Source organism: Bombus terrestris, chromosome 11 (genome assembly GCF_910591885.1).
Source record: "Bombus terrestris chromosome 11, iyBomTerr1.2, whole genome shotgun sequence".
Lineage (NCBI taxonomy): Eukaryota > Metazoa > Arthropoda > Insecta > Hymenoptera > Apidae > Bombus > Bombus terrestris.
This window is the reverse complement of record NC_063279.1, coordinates 12,760,210-12,782,837: the sequence shown is the minus strand read 5'-3', so window position 1 is coordinate 12,782,837 and position 22,628 is coordinate 12,760,210. Positions and strand designations below refer to the sequence as shown.

Here is a 22,628-nt window from a genome sequence, read left to right as displayed (position 1 = left end):
TTCAGCACCACCCCTGTTAAGCCAACCTATTCTGTGATCCGCTTTCGCCATTTCAATTTCGTTGTCCCCTCGTGTCGCTCCTCTTCCACGTCTTCCGCATCCTGAGAACATCTACAGCTGCGCCTACAGCAGTGGAAAGAGCGAATAAGAGTGACAGAGGAGAATAGAAGAGGAGAGATAGAGAAGACAGACTCTCTGTCGAACCTGCGAAATAACACGGTACTTCCACCTTCAGACTTTGCAACCTTTCTACCGGTGGCTTCGAGGACGGGACCAGAAGAAAGGGGAAAACCCAGACTTCGTCTTCGAAATAACCGAAATAACCTTTCTCCTGTGAGGATAATCGTGGAACGATAGACTTGGCACGAAATTCGCGAGGCCGGGAATTAAGTTGCTTCTTGTACGGCTTTGCGAATGGGATTTCCACAAATCGAAATCACCTTCGAGTAGCCAGGCCTTCGAACTGTCTCCGTGACTTTGTCGTCTGCCAAAATTGCGGCCAGGCGCTTTGTCGTTGGCTAAATCTAGCCGCACCGTGAAATTATACTGTCACGTTCACGCGTTCCAGTATTTTTATTTTTTTAATAAAGGAAAAATGAATTTGGAAAGTCGCCTGTGTCAGCCCTTTGTGTTTGTCTATCATTGTTTTGCTTCTACTACATAAAATCGATTATTTTGTATTAAAATTTCGTTATATTGAAATATATCAGAGTAGATAAATTGGTAACTATAGTAAAATGACGAGCAGTTTTTAAATTTGATGTATTAAGTGTGAACTATTGTGGACCAGTCACGATAAAATGCTCGATGCAACTTGAATCTCAAAAAGCCAATTTCTGTCGTAACTTTGGGAAATTTTGATAGGAAAACTGATACAAAAATATCGCTCTATTAGTTCGCGTTTTCATGACGCGCGTGTATCTACCTTTTATTTATCTAGATATCAAATTCTTCTCATGTACTAATAAAATATTTTCCATTTCGAATCCTATTTTTTCTCTTCGCTTTGTTTACATTCGAAAGTGACCATTCGCCATTGTAAATTCCAACGTGAAAGTACCAACAGTTAAAATAACAAGAGACGTAATCTCTGACTGGGAAACAAACCAATGTTTCAGCGGAATCAATTCTTCGACAAGACACGATCAGTCGTCACTGCACCTGCACGTGCGTCAACAGTCGCGTTGCAACTGGAATTCACTTCTCGACTAAGAGTCCCGTAAGACTATAAAAGAGCCCGTAAAAATGTGGTACTTAAAGATAGCAGCTGGCTCAACTATGCAGCGAAGATGATCACGAAAGCTATTTGGAATATACATAAGAAACAATTGTGAAGCAATACCTCTAGCGCCAATAACTTGAGCTATCTGATCTTCTTGCGTCGATAACAGTCTTCCAACGACGGTCAAATTTACGTTCTCAAAGTTAGAATAATCCCTGTAGATTAACATCTGATAATTCGGTTACAGCGTACTGAAACGGAACTTGTAGCCATAAAGATTCCTACGAATGGTCCTGGAACTTACTTTCTTGGTTTTTAGGTACCAAATCAAACGCACTTAAAAATGATAAAATACTATTGTTCCGTGTAATTTTCCATAGAAATACGTAAGAAAATTAGACATTCAGAAATAATTCGTTATTCTAGAATCAGGAAATTCAAGAACGATTTACTACATTTTTCATTATTAGATTCGAAAATCTTTATATCGAGATTCGTACTTTGACAGTTGCATATAAATCTAGTTGTTAGAAAAATACGGATTCGCACAAATATTCGCAGTCTAGACATACGTAACTAATCTAAATTTCATTAATTTACAGTCCAATAAACTTTGAAATATTTTCTAACTCTACGTTAACAACAAAATATTTCAACTTGCGTCGTTAAAAATTGTAAAGAAAATGTTTCTATATACGTACGACCGTATTTCTTCGACCAAGCACAAGATATAAATGAGCGAAGTATCCAACGATTTCATCTTCGACTACGCATAAACACGAAACACAGGTCGTTTCATCTCTGTCCGCGTTCTCGAAATCAGATTAAAGGTGGACCATTCGACGCCCACAGGCCGAACGATCCATTCCTCAAGTTGGAAGAACGCGTTTCGTCTCGTATTCGTGTACGAGACATCTTGATAGGATCACCAATTATTCTCATGGCTGGAAGTGCGGAGTACGAGCCTGTCAATTATCTACCTGGGCAGTGAATCCATGAGAAACGATCGTTCGAGAAGAATCTTTACACACCATTGATAAACACCATTTATTCACAAACTGGTTAAACGAAAAGAAAAAGTATATGGAGTATGATTTATGATGGGCACGTGCGCTCGTGTAACCGAGTAATCCCTGTACCTGCCTTCAATTTATAAGTATTAGCACACTATTTGGTTTTCTATGTGATGTGATAATTTGTTTAAGTCACTAAGCAAACGATTAATCGATCACGGTCCTATGACTGTAACTATACTAAGGAAAAATAAATATACTATGAATAATGTTTGTTCAATAATAAGGAAATGGATAATAATACTAAGAATGAAACTTGTATATCTTTGTATTTTGTATGTTATGTATATTAATAATAACAGTAGTCTATAGCACTAACGTTTATCTAATAACTGAAATAATCGTGTGACTTTCCCAAGTGACATTTTTGAAATAAATACCGCGAAGGTCTCTGGAAACGTGGAATTAAAGTTTTATCGCATAAAACGGCATTTGTTACACATCTAACTTCGCGAAAGGACAGGTGGATCTGATGAGCTGTGCACTATCACACTCTCTAAATTGCCAGGAATAAAACGGAAAAGAGTTACGTGAAAATTTTGCAGAAGATCGTGTCGCGTGACGGATTATATTTTTTAAACAAACGTTCCACCCTTTCGGGCTTGGTCGCTGCTCGTTTCCGATGCGAACTACTATCTTTCTTTTTTTCTTTGCAATTATGCGAATGGTACATCGCAATGTACACACACACACACACATCGTGCACGCGCGCGCATACGTACACATACACATAACACGATGTGTTTCGAGCGGATATATGAATCCTCCGTACTTTGCTTCGTACCTCGCTTCAACCCTCATGCATGTGTACATAAACTCGGCGCGGCTCGGGCTCAGCCGTGTATATTTTAGCGTCTGTGAATAATCAGCAATCAGCAGTAGCTGCGGCAATGGCGGCGGTAACAAATTGCACGTGTACACACACAAACTAGGCATGCAAATTCGAGAAGCGAGCGGAGACTTTGCCCGAATCCCAGCCTACGAGGATGTCCCTTTCGGGCTAACGAGTCATGAAACCGCCGCAGAGAATCGACGTATTGCTCTTCAGGGACCAGTCGAGAAATTCACCGATGAATGAGCTTACCTTTGCTACAATACTATTTCCAAAGACGATCCAGTTTTACATTTGTCTTGTAAACCTCTATACATATTACAATTTTCACATTTTAAACTTTACATCTACGTATAGAGTACATTTCAAGTCTCTTAATATACAAAACAAACACGAATGGCAATTTTCGCAATAGTCAGTGTTGCTATGATTACGTCAATAGAATGCGAACGATTACTAATTAGAGAAAGAAATTTGCGTTCATCCAAATCGTCAGTAAAAAAAGTGAAAGACGAAGAGTGAGGGTGTGTATATTACGTGGCGTCGTTGCAAGTTCTCGTAGAAATCGGAGTAAACGGAGTAAAACGACACGCGGCAACGACCGACAAGGGGTTTCGTTCCGCGTTTTCAGTGAGAAATTACGATCGTTACCGATAATTAACGCGAAACGTAGTCTACGGGCTACGAGCATTGCATAACCTCGTATAACATAAACGAGATACCGCCGTGGCAATTATCGCTGCTTACGACTATTAATAACAGGATTTTCTTGGCAGCAACGCTCCAGGAAGATCCTCTCCTCCTCCTTCCGGTTTCATAGAAGGGTGGCATCGACGGTTCTTGCCATCGGTGGTTAGAAAGTAGCTCTCCAAGCCACGATCCATTGTACGTTCCAGCCCAATTTGCCATGATTATTTTACACTCGGTGAAATTCATTTCGTCGGGTGGGTGATTTGCCCTTCAGTGGTCTTCCCTTCTCTTGGAACTGCATAATGGATGAGTCGAGTATGAATCGACCATCGAGACATAAATACTTCGTTGACACCCTTCTTCGTTCGTTAGGATTCACAATCCTTTTACTTCGATCGAGAAGCATAATGGAAGAATAGTTAAACGAATGTTTCCAAGTTCCTTTTAAAAAATACTTTCTGTTCCGTATGCTATAAGTTGTTTTGTTAGAGAGATAGTGCGTAGAGGCCAAAGTTGAGCTACTTAAGATATAAATCTTAGTGGGTTATGTTCGTTGTAACTTCATGTTATAAAAGCTGAGAATATCTTCGTACAAGAGGCTTCACGAACAGTCACACTATGTCTTAATAAAAATTAGCATTAAAACAATTAATGCATCTGACGAACGATATTTACACAATTCTTTTTGCATCTGGAAAATATATTTGATTATATAAATATTTTCTTTATGTCAAACCACCGTCTTAACTTGAAAGGATGTCCGATAGAAAAGAAATTGGATTAGTCAATCGTAATAACTAAGTTTCCACTGTTCATCCTTCCTCTCTCGATCTTTTAAACGCATTTGAAATTACCATTCCATCTCCAAACCATGGGAAAAGCGTATAATTCGTTTAAGCGTGGCGATCGAAGATCACAGGGCAGAAAAAGGTCGTAAAAATGGCGGAAAATTTGGAGGAAATTTCTAGGACAAGAACCGATGTAGATACATGCAGATACAACGTCGATAGGAGTTGCTTGTCAAGCTTCCCTTAAGCCGGCTGCAAGAGACAAACTCTCCAACGAAGATAAGCTCTTGCTCATAGTAATTGAACCGCAGTTGCTCTAATCTCGACTGGACGTGTTTCCAGCGAGAGTCGCAAGTGCAAAGTAACGAGAGTAGTTAAGGCAATATCGCGTATTCTGTGGAATCGTCGAATTACGGAGTACTCGGAAATACATTTTAACTAATTGAACGTCGGCGAACTTCTGCCAGCGAAACGGTGAAATCTGACGCGAGTATCGGATTCCTCTTCGTTTAAAAATCAATGATAGTCATCAAATGCTGGAAATATTTCGAGTATGTATGTATATCGTTTAATACAAGAGAAAATGAAAGAGGAGGGCTATAATTGATGGTCTTTTTTTTAGTGGAAAATGGAGGAGAAAGAAACAGAGATCTGAGAATAACAATGACCACAAATTAAAAATAATTGTTTCTTGTAATTGTAATGTATAAATATGTTAAGTATTATATAGCAGATAGGACTTGCATAATGAAATGTATAATATAGCAAGATTTGAGACAGAATGAACAATTACACGTAATACTCTATGTAATTCTAGCTTTAAAGGATAGAAAATTTTCACGAAAGATTTTATTTTGTAGAATTTCGCAAAAAAAAACAACGAACAATGTCAGCAATCACTGTTATTACGCAAATATTAGAAATACAGGGAGTGTCTTAAGACGAAGGGTTGATGGAACGTTGCGCGACCAATCTGCGATATTGTCTATATTTTTCTGTCGTCTTATTCCCCCCCTGAGAGAGTAGAGAATAAAAAAAAGTGTAAAACGGAGGGATGCAGAGTCATGCTGCGACAAAATTGCCCTTCAGACTGAGCTTCATAACTGTGCGACAAGTTCGAACTAGCGAACAACGAAAATGAGAGTGCCTGACGTCTCGTACATCGCCATAATCCAGATGAAACCTGTAGGAATAAGAAATGAGAATATCTAGACAGAGAAATCACAACTACCGTTTCAAGTCTATAGCACAAATATAAATTTGACTCTCCTTGCCTCTTTTCTTTTCTTTTTTTTTTTTTATGATGAATATGTTTTCTTCGTCAATATTCTCACGTTTAATTCAGTTGAAGACAAAATATTTCTCACTTCACTTTCCTGTAGCTTGTTTAATCATTTTCGACAAAATAATATTTTTGTATCGTAAATTTCTTAAGTTCGGATATTATTATTATTAAATTTCGAATAAAATGTGGATAATATTATACAATTAAAGTCGTATAAATCCAAAAGTTATTGTGTATTAAATTTCTACTCTTTGATATCGTTGTTTTCGTGTTATTCCTTTACTTAAGATTTTTTTGAAATATTAGATATTGAAATTTTGTCTTAATTAAATTAATATTGAAATATTAATTTTAAAATATTAATAATAAATCCTTGATTTGTTGAAACGGGATTTAAATATAAAAATTCGAGGACTTCAGCGCGGTTAAGGCATATTAGAGAGTGAAATTTCTCAACACATTTGAGTAAGAGAAATCGAAAGTAGAAATTACAATCTTAATCAACTTCAGTTAATAGACATCTGTTTCCGAAAGATTAATTTAACTAGCAGATAGATCCTCTTCATATGTATTAAATTATAATGTGAAATTAAATATGTTTCGTCTGTTCCAGGTGAGTACTTATACGAAATCATCTTGTGGATGAAGTATGCGACTGACAAGTGAGTGTTTTAAGAACGTACATATTTTTAATTGGATTTACATTATTTAGTTTGCAATCTAAAATAATAGAACAGTGGATAAAAATTATTTGAATATATAAAAATGTATGTAGAAAATGGAATATTACTATAGCCAGAACGCTAGTTATTATGAAGTATTTTCAGAAATCAGGAGATTTTCTAATATTAGCTTGCCACCAATCTCTTTACAGATGAGTAATTCGATTGCTACATCAGAAACTGTGATTTTGCTAATAGTGTCGTCATGTAGTATAAATAACGTGTATTACACATTGATATCCGTATTAAATTTAATCTCAGAGAACGTAGTTAATTTTTAATATTCACATGAAAGATTGAACATGTGCCTGAAATACAGCGAGGATATAGTATTAATAATAAGGAAGATTAATAACATTACGAATGATACTAGTGAGATACTGCAGTTTATTTGCTGAAAGCTGAGATGGGAGAAATATAATGACAAAGATATTCTACTTTTTATTAAATTAACATCTTGTTCAATTTTAATAAACTTCTTCTAAGATACTCCAATACTTGTTTTAAAATATACTTTCTCATTCAACAATCATACTATTCCTAACTCCCAATTCTACTCAATCGAATGAAATCAAAAAGTCAAATAGAGAGACCAAAATCGAAGAGACACGCGAATACATAAAAATCGAACAACAAAATCGAATACACAACGAATCGAAAGTGAACAGACACGTAAAAGGTATGGACGTTTTTCATCGACTTAACGAAGTCGTAAAATATAGTAGCTACAGCGTGTTCTCTAGACCAAAGCTGAAGCACGAGAGAAAGAGAGAGTAGGGCGAACGTGTGTAGGAAATTGCCGAGCAAACAGAGACAAGAATGCACACGTGGTACAACGAACGTGTGTAGGAATCGTGGTTCATACGTGCGAATACACGCGTAGGTAGTGAGAATACGGAGAGCGGGTCAGAGGCAACCCGATGCATTATTCAACTCGGTCAACCCTAACTCACGCAAGACGCATCCTCATCCACCCTCGACCACATTTAGAATGAACCACGTTAACTACCAATCCGCGTGTACAAGTAAGCCTCAGGATGATAGTAAGCCACTCTTCGATCGCGTAGTACTCCGCTAGAGTTTAACGATACAAACAACTGCTTATCAAGAAGTTTCAGATTAGTCTACTTAGTGTCTTCAACTTGGTTTAACTCGACAGCCTTGATTTTTCAGCCTGAAAATTTCCGTCAGCGTGTGTTTGAAGGTTTGAATGATGCAATTTTATCTTGATTTCTTTTATATGAAAATATTTGTTTTCTTGTTGAAAATTCGAAGCGTTCTTTCTTGTGGTTTGGTGGATTATTTACTAATATTTTATAAATTTAGTATTATACAAACGTTCTGTCTATTCAATTTCATCTTTTGGTTACAATTATGCTTTTAATGTTCGAATAATTTTCATTTCACACCCAGCCACCGTGTAACCAATTTTGCTCTTTTTCCCTGCTAGAATAAACGAATAACGTGTACCTACATCGTAAAAATGTCGAAAATAAGGTCAGCCGGAATAAACATTTGTACAAACTTTTTTTGATCATTTCTATGCAGTGAGTTCACCCCTGAAGTAATACATTTTATGAAATGCTCTGTGTGCTCGCGATCTTAATTTTCCTCGTAGCGCAGGCTTGCTGCGTTCGCTTTAAAACCACCTTCACGAGATAGAAAGATACCGTGTTCCGCTGAACACAAGCGAACTTAACGTGTCACCCGCAAGAAAGCTTCCTATATAAATTATCATAAATGTCCGCTTGTATTATGCGTTATTCGACTTTTTTTCTTTTTCAAACTTTCAAGCAATGAAAAATTAGAATTTAGTAATTGTTGTAAAAATTATTTCCAAAGTAACTTGACTTTTCAAGATCATCAAGATCGAATTAGTTTCTTTCCGAAGATTAAATTCAACTAAAAATCACGTTTTTCCCTTTCATTTTCAAAGAACTTTATTCTTTCTACAATCACAACATAAATCAACATTTTATAATAATTCAACTATTTGATTAAAATATACGCTAGATCTGTAGGCTTCCTTCTTTTTAAAAAGTTTACTGCCTATAAGAAGTAAAAGATCGTCGCTGTTGTTTATCGTTCACACGGTCGAGCGCACGATAGTAAGGGTCGAGAAAAATCGGAAGGAACTGGAAATGTTGGAGACAAGGAGGAGCAGGGTTGCTTTTGGGGGAGTTTGAAAAGTCCTTTGCGAGTCGCGGTCTGATTCGAGAGTGGTCAGGCGAATCGAAATGGGTATTTGGTATTCTGACGAAGTAACTCCGGCCTCTTTCCTCTTTTCCGCTCATCGCACATGCACGCCAACTATCTTCCGATCGTTCAAGAGTTCCCCGTGTCTTTCGTCTTCGAAGCGAATAAATATTTGCGACAACGACCAGACCACGAAGCTCTTCATACAGCAAAGGCCGAAATAGAATGACTCTGCCTACTCGACTGCGCTTTCGTTTGCTTCTGAAAAATAGAAAATGCTCGACTCGTTAATATTAAACTCTATACACACTGTATAACGAAATGTATTGCGAAAATGAGAATTGTGTACTTTAACGTCTTATTAGCCCTATTATCGAGTATAAAAATTTCATACGCGCTACTTATTTACGTTATTAAAAAAAAGGTAAATAAAATAAATTATTGTTTTGCCGGGGTATGTAAAATAATTCGACGTAATTCAAAATCCATTCCAAAATAAATAAAAAAAGGGAGAGTACAACAAGGAATAAAGAAAATTGATTGAATTTCAGCTTACTTCGATTCACAGCGCCTTATCATTCAATTTATACGTCGTAGAACTCGAATTCCTCAGTGACCAAGCTACAATTCCTCCCCGAGCACCAACAATCGATAATCGAGCCAAAGAACCGGAAGACTCGTCCCAGCGACTACATTGGGTAGTTTCCAGTTTTTAATTAGCGTTTCTTTACGTAATTCGAAAAGCAATTTCTTAGCAAGTTAACAAACAGGACGATGTCTGGCTCAAGTCTTTGGCGGAGACTTCGATTTGAAGCAACTCGCGGTAAACATTCGAGATGCTCCAACTTTCCACACGGTCCCCTTCGCGACTTAAGACGAGAAAGGAGTCGTTTTCATCCTTAGCCTTCTCCATTCTTCTTTCCTTATCTGTCTTTTCCTTCGTGAACTATCACAAGTTCGCGAGGGCTATCGATTTGATCGCATGGCGAATTCGTATCAAACGAACCGATTGCAGAAAACTTGTCGAGAGCCCGACGAAATCCTTCCTTACCTCTCCCTCTCTTTCTCTCTTTCTCTCTGTCTTTCTAGTGAACCACCCTCCAATTCTTCCAACCCTCTCCGCAACCGTGTTCTCTTTTTCTGTATGCTACATCCCTCCTCCGTTTCTTTCCCGATTGTCCTGGTTTTATTCCAGGCCATTGCCCTCATCGTCCTTCCTCGCGAGACGCTACAGGGAATATAGTAAAAGCTACGAGATATGAATCAAAAGACCTCAAAGGATTGAAAACACCCTTACGAAGATGCTGTTCAGTTTCGATCACCGGTTAGCTGAATCCGGAACGCCGAGAAATTGCTGTATTCTTCACGTCCCGTAGTAAATGGCCGCGGTTTGTCGATCGAACAGACACACTTTCTGTACACCCTGTCGCAATGGTAGTTTTGAAGTCTTTTTCTGTCCTGCGAATCCTGTATTTGGTGTTGTAACAGTTGTAGATTGTGGCAGTTTGGAAGATTTATTATATATCTGCCAATTCCTGTTAGTATATCGAGTAGCTTTTCCAAAAAAAACTATTCGTTGTTTCAGTAATGAGACTTGTCGCGAAACGAAATCTTTATAATTAATCAGGAACCACACTACTTTTAAACTTCGCATTTCTATGATATATAATCCTTTTTTAATCTCTTATCAAATATAACGCAGAATATATCTGCTGTGAAAGAGGTTATGAAATTTCCAAACGACTTAATGCTTCAAAGATAAGTTTAACTCTTTCGATGAATAATCGTGGGTTTAAAAAAGAAATTCGAACATCGCGCCTCTCGGCACTTTGTTTTTGCGAGATATCGGGCACGGACAAAGAAGTGCAAATTTCAGAACTTAGACGTCATTAAGCGAAGAGTGGCAGTCCCTCGAAAAGTTTTATCAGTTTATTCAGGGTAATCTCTTGACATTAAATTAATGAACGTCGTGGCTCTTGTTTTGTCACGTGGTTTTCTAAGAGCAAACAACTTCGGAGGCAAGGAAGCGGGCTCCATTTTACCCTAAGGATGAACATTTCCTGTGCCAACGCGTAATTTTGGAAGCAACAAGAAACGAGCTCCTTTATTTTACCCTTTAATTTACCTATAAATCTCGCAATACTACAAAACTTTACGAGGGTTCAACTGAATAATTGAATTATATACGTAGTCAGTTGCTTTTAAATTGCCACTGTACCGTACATTGTTACGAGATAAATTAGACCTGCCGCCGACTTCTCTGTATAGTTCCTGCTTCTCCCTCCTTTCAAATTAGCAACCTTCATTCCACGCTCACGATTATGGGCATAAAATGTCACTTTCATTTGTCACCAGCTTAAAATCTAGGTTTATGGAACATGTACCATTCTATCGGATATAAAGTTTTTCATGATCTTATAATTCGTTAACGTTAGCAAAGGGTGCGTTAATTGAAAATTATTTGATTTTAAAACAGATACGATACTTACTTTTCACTGTCCCTTTGATCTGTAATTTCGCTGTTTTATATTGTAACTCGGTCCAATTCTTGGAAATTCTGCGTCTGTTTAATATTCGAAGACTAAGTTCTGATACCTGCAGCTATTTCACGTTTATTACTTTCTGACGATAGGTTACATTTGTACGTTATTATTATATCATACTGTATAAAAAATTCAAATATAAAAAATCGTTATCGCTAGACTGCAGGTGTTTAAGTGTTTTAAAATATTCTTATAATATTATTCTATTGTTTTAGTAGAGACACGATTGGATCTTTTATGAATATTGAAACTTTGGTAATCGTCAGTTTTCTATATAGAAGATATTTTTGAAAACTTTCGATAGAGATAATTTGAGATAAAGAAAGGAAAGAAATTTTTCTCTCTTTGCAATGTAACGCTGATGATCCGGTCGTACTGGAAACGAGGTCATCGTTCTTCTTCTCGTCGATCGGATCATGGAGCACTAGTGAAATACAGTGAGCACTAGATTGCCATACAACGAGATCGTATACAAAATTCACGTAATCCTGTCGGCTTTTAAGATAGCCTTTAAATCATTTATCTTCGTATCGTGCTTGATCGAACGATAAATATTTATTAATCATACTCGAAGAAACGTATCTACTTACGTACTATACCTTCAAAAATTGCTGTTATATATTTTCGCTTGTCATATTAAAAATTGAAAGATCTTAGCATGCGCATTTTTATCTCAAAAAATTTAGTAGAATCTTCTCATAATTATAAAAAAGCAGAACAATTTTTCACTAAATCGTCTCCTAAACTAGGATCGAACTTATATATTACGTATAACTCACGTATTACCCATTTGCATGCAGTTTTCTGACTGAAAACACAATAATATGCAAATGTGGTTCATTATATCGAAAAGAAACAAAGGATGCATCGACACAACTTTCCAAGGGAAACTTTAGAGAAGAGTTAGCGAGCTCGCATAGATTCGCACCTGAAATATTTTCTGGAAAAGGAGGAAGGAAGGTCTGGTGGCTCGATGGCTTTTGCGCGTCCTTCAGAACCTCGGCCCGTGTTGCCGATAACATCCTAACATCCTTCAAATCCAACGAGGTGTACACACACGAAACACGCCTGAAAGCGGAACTCATCGACGTTGGTCGACACACACCGATGCACATCTCAAGCCCCGGTACCCATCCATCTTATACACGCGTCTCTGAAGAAGTTTTATTCTGTACGTTTCCAACCCTCTGGCCTATCTTCCTTTGCGCGCGATAACGTCAGCCTCCGCAACTGATTGTGAGAGAAGGATGTCGCCCCCTATACGGAATTTCCTTCTACGTTTCGTTCAAGATCATCCGAGACAACTTAAATCTTCGACATATTCCTCGTGAGTTCACATCGATGCCCTTTTATTACGTCGTACATCTTGTTATATCGTTTATTTTTTCTTTTAAATCCTTTCCTTGATAGCGATAATTATTTTGACACTTATGCATACGCCTAATCGTTCTAAGAACACTTCTTACAAACAAATGAAATATTTAGGTTATCATATCTTCATTTAAGTCAGTAAGGTGAACTCTACGTAATGTATTATTTCTTCTTTTTATATATCAAAATAACTATTTCTCCATTTATAATTTTCAAAGCTTTGAAAAAGACGTCTCTCCTTCCCATTGAATAATTCAATTTTCTTTTTAACTCAAATAGAGAAGATAAGGGAATTTGGACGAGTTTCCCTCTGGGAATGATCGATGCAGAATGAATGTGCATGTATGGAAATGCTGGCTAGAAGTCGTCACTATTCTAGGAACGCTTTCATATTTACATATTCGTAGATTGCTTCAGTTAAGTCTGTGCACGATACAAAAGGACGATAGGATAATGGCTCTTACTGATGCATATGTAAATCAAAATCGAATTACCTCGCTGGATCTTCCCGAAGCATCTTTCGAAAAGATGACTTGTAGAGAAGTAAATAGGACAGAATCTGACGTTTAAATATTTATTAACTGTGACTATCTTTCACAGACTTCTTTATTTAAATATGCCACAAAGGCACTCGACAATTTTGAAATACTTCTATTATGCGGGCTATTGAAAATTTAAATTTGAACGAAAGGAGAGAAAATCTGACAAGAGAACATTCTATTTTCTAATATATTTATCGATAAAACATACAAAAATAAAATAGAATAGATTATAAAACTGGCTGAAAAATGAATGACACTACGCTTCGCTACGTTGAGAAAAGGATCACTTTTCTTCAATTTTCAGTGATTTCGCCTCATCTCGCTCGCTTTCCCTTTCATACGGAACAATCGTATAAATATCGGCACACCACCGATTCTTCGAAAGATCATCCTCCTTTCTTCGCCAGAAGTCGACATTGAAGAGCGAGTAGGATGAAAACAGAGCGTAGACAAGATTCTCAAAGCCTGCCTTCCTCGCTCTTTCTCTCTGGTAAACGAACTATCCCAGAGCCCCGCCTCTATTCCTTCCATTCTTTCCTTGACTGCATTTGTTCCTTATTAGATATTCCGTTTTATTGAACGAAGCCTAGAAGCCTTCCTTCCTGACGCCCTTTCTTGCATCCTTTTGCTTTGCTTCAGCTACATACGAGGATATATTCTTCTTCTGTCTTCTTCTTTGCTCTCTCCAAACCCTCTTTGGTTCCTTACTTTCCCTTCGATGCGAAACGCGCGGCTCCTCGTCCACGACATCATTTTATTCCGCGTCTCGAATTTCAAACGTTATTATTCACCCTTCCGCGAGCCCCTCCTGCGAATCTTAGATCTTTCTCGTAGAGCATTTCCGGTTAGGTGCGCACCCGGAAGCCATTCTTTCCTTCTTCTTCTCTTCTCTTCGATTCGATTCTTAGAAATGTTTCGCTCGGGCTATAGTCGTCGATTCCATTTCTTGTTCACGCGCGGGGGCGTCCCCGACAGGGAAATTTCTTTGTACATTCAATCGGGGATCAGAAGTGTATTTTGATGAGGAGACAAAGCCCCGGTTTTATCGTCACTCCGTGAGTTGAAGCGTGAGCGATCATGGATATAGTAACGTAATGCGATCTCTCCCGTCGTATCACTCGTATACTCGCATCATAGTCTACATAGAAATTAATCTGTGTGAATATTATGTAGAACCTGTTTTATTTTACAAGTTAAATTACATTGTATCTCTTATTTATGTCTACATTCGATTCTATAACGTAGAATGTGCATTTTTTATGAAGAGGCATGGTTAAGTAGCCTGTTGGAAATATTTTTTAAATAAGAATATAAATCTTTAATTTGTAACGAAGAACTTAAGATAGAAATTAGTAGCTAAAGAAATGTAGTTTTGCACTCACTATTCCATTATCGGATAATAAGGAAGAAAAGGTGGAAAAAAATTTTTATTTTCGCGTGATCTATATTAACAGTACAGAAAAGTGAGTCACTTACAAGGCAAATATTTGATATTTTTCCATATTAGATCAATCGAAAATTAAAAGCTTTCCTTTCGACGAAATAACGAAATTTTATCATTTTATCGATAGGAGGAGACTACGTGCAATACAACGTCAATCACAAAGGTGTAGAAATTAAAGCGTAATATCGCAACATTGGAAAGTATAGAGCGTCGTCACTTTTTGCTCGCGGAGGAGAAGGAAGGAAAACAAACGAGTTCTTCCTGTAATTCGAAACGATAGAACACTTTTAAAACGAAGTTACCGGCAACAATCTCCGATAAAATGTTTCTAAAGCTCTCTCGTTACTTAAGCTGTATAACGATATTGAGTGTCACTGGCATGTTCTATGCCCGTTCTCACGTAATAAAACAATTTCATTCACGTTCGAATGAAATACCGTGAACGGCCAAGAGACCGGTGGTGGATCGATATCCGAATGATATTTTATACGTGAAAGCTTCCGAAGGTAGCGATAATAGTTGTTTCTAAATCGTGTCAATGTTTTCGAATAATTTATTTGCGACTAAATAACGCACACGTCACGATGAAATACATGTATGATGGTGACGCTGACGATCTTCAAACGAAACATTATTTATAACTTCTATTTATCTCCAACACAAAAACATCTTCCCATTAAAACTATTTCGACGATGTTAATTTGTATCTTTTAAAATATTTCTTCTCACTAGCGCGTAACTCGTATAATTGCCATTTCGTTAAGACAATATGGTCAGTTTAAAGGTAACTAAAAGAAGTCAGAAAGTGAACAATCAATATTCAACCTCTAAAACCTTCCGACTCATTAAACCCAAATACTCAAATAATAAAACAAGAATTCGAAACGTGAATAATCAATATCAGTCAACCCTCCCAGATTCCTCAATCTCTTTTCCTCCCTTCAGCTTCGAGAATAACGAACGCAGCAATATCTGATCATCCTAAATTGGTCGTACCCTTTTCACGGTGCTCTTGATCCAGGCAATCATCGTCCTGAAGCCATCATCCAGGAATGACCCCAAGAAAGCCGTCCCCGTGTATCCTGTACGTTTTGTTCCTCTGTCCATTCCTTCAATTTCTTTTTTGGCTCGTCTCTGTTCACCTTCGATACGTACCCTGGATTCCTCCTCCACTCACATCAGTCGTCAATCTTTCCTCCTGCATCTCTTGCCTTTTCTTTCTCATTTTCTCTTACATTCTACGAGGCTCTGTCGCTTTTTCTTCACATTTTCCCCCTTGGACCTTCGATTCCCGCGTTTCTCACCTGAACAGCCGATTATGTCAGTCGGAGTTAAAGCCACGTTTGTTTATCTGATCCCACGTTATAACTACAGACAGACAGGCTACCGGTGGCTGCTCCGGGCGCCACCTCTTGCGTATTCGAGCGAGACGAGCAGAGATAGAAGATAAGAAGAAACGAAAGAGAAAGAATGAGAACAGCGTGCTTCGTAATGTCGCTCGAGGCGAGGACGCCTCTCCTTCGGAAAACAGTTTAGTTACGATGAATGGAGCGAATGAATCACGCGAACCAATTAAGGATTACAGTAGAAGATAGAGAGAAAGCAAGAATCGAGGCTGCTTCTTCACGCCTGCTTAACCTTCGCTGGCTCCCACTTAATTGCAACTGCTAAATATACTTTCCTCCGATCGAACGTTCCGTAAATTTTCCTCGAACGCGTCCAACGAACGTTGAATCGCGAGTTAAGTCGACTTTCGTAATGCCCCGAGCAGTCAATTGAGTGTGTCGTGGCCATTGTGGGTCTGCGTGCAATAGCAGAGGACGATAGCTTCTATTTAGTCCTGCTTCGTGTTCACGGTACATAGTTAGGTTTATCTTTGCTAATTACAAAATGTAATTGTAGAACGTGAGTGTGGATAATATCTATTATCTATTATCTATTGGTAAAATCGATTGGTAGACGCAGATTTTGCTATTAAATGGAAAGAGAACTGTTCTAAGCGCAGTATAATTATTCCTTTCGTTCGTTATTTATACAATATCTTTACTTACTTGTTTTTTCATAATTTGATATTTCGTAGTATTCCAATTTTCCTTCCCAAAATTGTTGCAAATCTGTCATCCTGGTATCGTATTCAATCATCAAAATTGTGAATCTATGCTGCATAGACTTACGACAAATTTAAATAAGGTGGGTGTTGCAGCAGTTCCGTTTATACGTCCAGAATCAATTTAGTTTATCTGTTAATCTGGCAGTTTATCTTCAACACGAAGCATTCGTCTATGTTTTTCCTCTGTTTTATCTTTAACGAGATCCACATGCCATGCATTATGACTTTAATACAGTGAAGCACCAAGCGTTTAAGCTTATTCGATAGCTATGTGATTTCAACAACATTTGTTATCCATTACAAGAATTTCGGCAAATAGGATGCACTTTATTCAAGATTTTTTAACGAAGAATGATATTGCGATCACGTTGTACTTTCATTTAAGAACGAATTCCATACATATATAATCACATCACCGACTCTACGCTATCCTCCACTAATAATCCGATCTAGGTAATCAAATTTAATTTTACATTCCACTTCTTTCGTAGCTGAAATAAGAACGGACCTAATCTACTGCTGTTGGTAGTGCTCGCGTTACGTCCTCGAGCGGGCGTCCTGGAGAAGAGGGTATTTGACGCGAGAAGCCGACACCTCTTCTTCATCCCCGGTCTTTTCCTACGGTGGCACTGGTGGCTCGCGCTCTCCTCTCTGGGGCGCGGAGTGCCGATTTAGGGGATGAAACACGGAAGTAGGTTCGCGTGTACGCTCACATAGGTGCACACGCGTTCCTGTGTGTACGTAGATGGACAGGATAGGGCAACGAAGGGAGAAAGGGGTAACAATGCCGACGAGGACTACGAGCAGGACGAAAACGTCGACGACGACGACGACGACGACGATGTCAGCGACGGCCGTTGACGACGGCGCAATGTCGCCACGGTGTCGCACGCATGCGCCACGTAGAAGTAACAGCCGCGGACTCGGGTCGAACCGGGAAGCCAGTCAGTGCATTGCCAGCTCCTGAACCGCGAACGCTGAACTTGCACGTTCCTATATAATCGCGAATCTAGCCCCTTACTGGCCACCGCACACACAGTGTTCCGGTTTCCTCGCGACAGACTCGAACCATCGACTACGCCTCAAACTAACCCAAATCTCTCGACCCTCTGACAATATCATTCTTCTTTCACGATTCTCGTTGTGATTTTGTTCAATGTAAAAGAATCAAGATCAGTGGAAAAGAATAGTGCAGGACATTGGCGTGTACATGTGTTGTGTGCCTTCCAGCGGCAGGATACACCGGCTGTCTTTGGATATATGTAGCTACGTTCCCGTGGCACGGATTCCTGCAACTGCATTGCACAATCGGCCTGTAAATCGACAATCGTGTTTCGTATCGATAAATCGGTGCTTACTATGATGATGATCATTATTATGGTGATTTGAGAGTGTGTGCAGTGCTCGTGTGCAATGACACAGAGGGCAACCGCCGGTGTACTTATAGGATCTTAAATGTACCAATTAGGTGAGTGACGCATTCTAGCGGATCTTTCACTTTTTGAATCTCCTACGGAGACATGACTTCGTAGATTAAGTATTGTATGTTAGGCATGTATATACCAGTTATTACGAATATTTAACCTACTAATTGCGTGACTGTTTTTTGAGCATTTCTGAATTTACAAAGTTCCTATAGAAACATGGTTTCGTAGATTAACTATGTTGTGTTAGTACGTAGGTATATTGAGTTGTTAGGATTTTGTTGGTAGTGTGTTTGTTACTTATGGTCAATCGCGCGCTCTTTCGGTGTTTCTTGCCTCCCCACCACGCCCAGAGTTTAAGCTCGTTCGTTGTCCCGAAAGTTCGAACTCGGCAAGTTGACAAGCGCTCGGTTTTTTTAATGCGAGACGTGGTTGCTTTATCTCGCGTTCCAACTGCCGATTGATGGACAATTGGTGGGTGAAAATGGAGCGCTAAACTCGCGATTTCATTCAAAGGACATGCAATTACCTTTCATATATATAGGAATAGGAGAGAACGGAAGAGCACGTTTAACAGTAGCATTATTCATTAAGGTGTATGGTATTATGGTTGAAACTTTAATGAGAGAAACGACAAACCTATGACTATACTTATTAATATTCAGATGTGAAACAACAGTTATATATATAATACACAGTTTGTTAATTTCAATTTTGTAGTGAAGGTAGATAGAGTAAAATGATCACATGATTTGTAACAAGTGAATTGTGTATTAAAAATACATTCAATTATATGAAAGATATCTTAATATCGTGTAATTTTTTTCTCATGGTGTGAAATAGATATACCATACGTGCATTAAATGAATTAACATTCAAATCAACGAACTTTAAAGAGATTTTAAAGAAACGGATTTTATAGGCATATGAAAATACAATGTGAATTTTCGTCCGTCAATTTTTTTTAGGTTTCGCTGAATAGTCGATGATAGTTCGATTCTGTGAATATCAGAGTATTCAAATTCTTCGAAAAATATGCATTTGTACTTTCTTAAATTTCTGATTGTCATTTCTAATTATACTCCTAATTATTGAAATTTCTAATTGTTGTAATTTTATATAATTAGTGGATAATTGTGTCATTTGTGTCATTTTGTGATACATTTCTTGAAAATATTCTCATTCTTAAAGAAAAGGTAGAATTAATATCTTTTAAAGAAAACATAACATAAGAATTACAAATTTATATTTCTCATAAATTTTAGCAAAATATCTGAAAAGTAAATATGAAAATAATAAATTATACAATATGTGGTGGCTTTTACGTTAAATTTTCTTAAATATTTGCATTAAATATACTTATTCTGATGCTGTTATCGAATATATTTGCACATATCAGGACGAAAACAAAAATTGATTTTTGTTCGTTCACGGACACGCTGTAAAGTAAATTTGTTTAGAAGCAAGTTCGCTGACGCTGGACATTCTTGACATTCGCGTTAGAAGAAACGTCGACCTGCTGAATGTTTAGTGAACAAGTTCGTAGAAGCTTCTTAGCGTGGCATTTTGCTTCGCGTGAAAGCTCACACGACGATGTGAAAATATTGAAAAGTCGGTAGTAAAGTTTGATTAGAATATTCTCAATAAAATAACGAAAACATTTTTCTTTATCTTCGTCACACTCTTCGAATTATTTTCGATTCCATCATGGGATTTGCCTTTCAATTAAGTTTGATAAATTTTCATCCTAAAGTGTTAAGAATCTGTTCGTTTGTTGAGTGATTGAAATAAATAAAAATCAGATGTTGCAGAAATCCAGAGAATAGAGTGAATGTTGTAATATTTTATCAAATGTTGTTATCACTACGTGAAACTAATATGACCACGGTCATGTTGAAACAGAATTCAATTTATAATCGATCATCATCGTATTTCAACTCAATACCCATGAATGCGGTATTGTTGCTATTATTACGATATTGAAAACGCAAGCGTGTTTCATTCTTTTTCAACATGACTAACATTGAACAAATATCAAAAATTGGCATGTTATCAACGTGTGATGGTAATATTGAGGAAAGAACGTTGAAACATGAATTTCGTAAATGCGCAAACAATGCTACTATTTTTCCAATCGCGTTGTGCTGGAATTAATTAAAGAGTTATATTAATCGAGTATATGGCTTGCAAATGTACACATCAATGCAGATATGGAAACAGTGTGTCACTATATAAAAATCATGTGTGTCTTCTGTTTTTAACGCGCTTTGTATCATTTCGATCCAATGTGTGTGTTTTTCTCTAATCAAAATAATTTTTAGTTGGAGGAACACATGAAAAAAGTTGTGCTTTTTTAGAAATTAATTCATCACTGAAAAGGATTGAATTAATTAATAAATTTTAATTTTGAAAGAACGATGCGTTACAGGCGAGCGACCTATCGGTGGCATTTAAATGGAAACAAACGCGACGCGCGTTTTCGCTCTTCAAAACGACAGCACGTTCGGTTCGGCGTGCGGGTAGCGTGTCACACGTGCCGTTGGCAGCTACGAAAATAGTTGCGCGAAAAATAATGACCCGCGTTCAGCCACGCGAGCGCTGCGAAGTAGAAACGCGAAATTGAGCAGGATATGGTAATAGTGGCGAGGGCGTGTTAGCCTCCGGCCACACCATTAGGCTTCTTGTCACGTAGAAAAACTATACGCGACGCTAGAATTACTAATAAAATTCTATTGTTCCAAACTTTCGATCTTGGTAACCAGCAATCGTTTTTACTACACGTTCAATTTAGTCATGGACTTTTTTGTATATTTGTTCGTACTGTGAATGGCAAATGACTCTTTACTAACATTTTCGTTATTATTGATGTGTGTCGCTTTAATTGCCTAACAATCAGTTTTTATCTTCGTTAAGTATATCTTTCGATCAAATTGTACGAGATGTATAATGAGGGAAACCCGTATGAAACCGTATACTTAGAGTTCTGAGTCCATAATCTTTTAATTTATGAAACAGGCGGTGTAATTAAGATTGTATTTACAAAATACCTGCATAATGAAAGATCAAGACACTTAAAAACACAAGAAATTTGATTCACTGCAGTATATGTGTTTTGTAATAAGCTTCCAGTGAAAAACGTTTGAATGTTGTAAAACGTAATTGCCAAGGGGCCGCTGGTTTTCTTTTTTTTTTTTATTATTTTAATTAATTATGGAGATAAGTATGATAGACGGTTTTGTACAGCTTTCTCCTAGTTGTGGATGAGAGTGTACATGTGGGAGTTGTAAAACGATTTCGTAATGAAACTTGTTAGAAGGTGAACGTTGACCGGGAGCGATACGGCGCGAATAAAGCCAGCGGGTGTTAGAATCGAAGAATGCATAAATATGTAGGCACACGCGGACTACATTTGCATGTCGATGCTATCGACGATGGCTGGGTCGACGACCGGCCAGTTAAGTATTTTTAATAGGCGGTCAGACCAAAGGAGCGCTTCGTTCTCGTATTCACTGATCCGTTCTATCAAGAGCAATTGATTGCCATGCTACCGAGAAGCTAATCGCAGTCATTTGTCGTTGTTCTCAACTTGTCCCGCCGTCAAATAGCATTCAATCGTCTTAAGACTATCGGATACGTCCAGTCTTCGTGAATCATCTGCAAGCATCCAGGCCTGTCTTCGAATCTCTGACCACTTTCTTCGCTAGATAAAGAACCGAGGTGGAAGCACGATCTTCGACCTTTCACCTCCAATGCTTCCTCTTCATTCTTTCCAAATGTCCGTTTGTAAATGCGCGCGTCAATATCGAACAATATACATACATATCATGTCTTGTTAGGATATCGTTTAAGGGAATTATTAGTTACAACTATAGATAAACCTAATAAGTAAAGAAACATCAATAGTAAATATAATGATGTAAATAACGTTCTATGAGCTGTTTTCTATGTATCGAGTGTCTTATTGGTAGTAAAAAGATTATTTAATTATTTTAAACAATAAATTAATTTATATTCACTGAATAAAGTAGACTTTCCAGCTGATTGGTTTAAAGTTGAAAATTTAGAGCCGGAATGATTAATTTCTCATAAATAACTTACGTTTAGATTTTTAAAGATATCTTCAATCGTACAATTAACACATTTAAGGTCCTAAGTAATAATTATTAGCGGAGAGTGTAATATTTGATTTTGAGTTAACTGGCCATCGACTATCCTATAATTTCGGAACAAATGCTTTCGCGCCCGCACGATTAACGGCGTATTCGAACGTACAAACAACAGGCATGATGTTAATTGATGCCAGGTCAATTACGTAGTTCGCAGACGTGTCATTAACTTATAGTCCCCGGTTGAATTGCATGTTTGGAGAATATTCTATTACGGATG

The 22,628-nt window shown here is 37.7% G+C and overlaps 1 protein-coding gene across 7 annotated transcripts in view; it reads left to right on the top strand.

Moving 5' to 3' along the window:
- LOC100642498 (teneurin-m) overlaps positions 1-22,628 on the top strand; it is a 653,003-nt gene that overhangs the window by 379,324 nt on the left and 251,051 nt on the right. For 2 of the 7 annotated variants that reach the window (XM_048410164.1, XM_048410163.1), the window contains exon 1: positions 17,759-18,286. The exons of the other annotated variants lie outside the window; for them this stretch is intronic. In XM_048410164.1, the coding sequence (XP_048266121.1) occupies positions 18,274-18,286 (13 nt within the window). In that variant the 5' untranslated portion in view covers positions 17,759-18,273. Of the gene's footprint in view, positions 1-17,758; positions 18,287-22,628 lie in introns of those variants that run through there. 7 annotated transcript variants of the gene reach the window in all.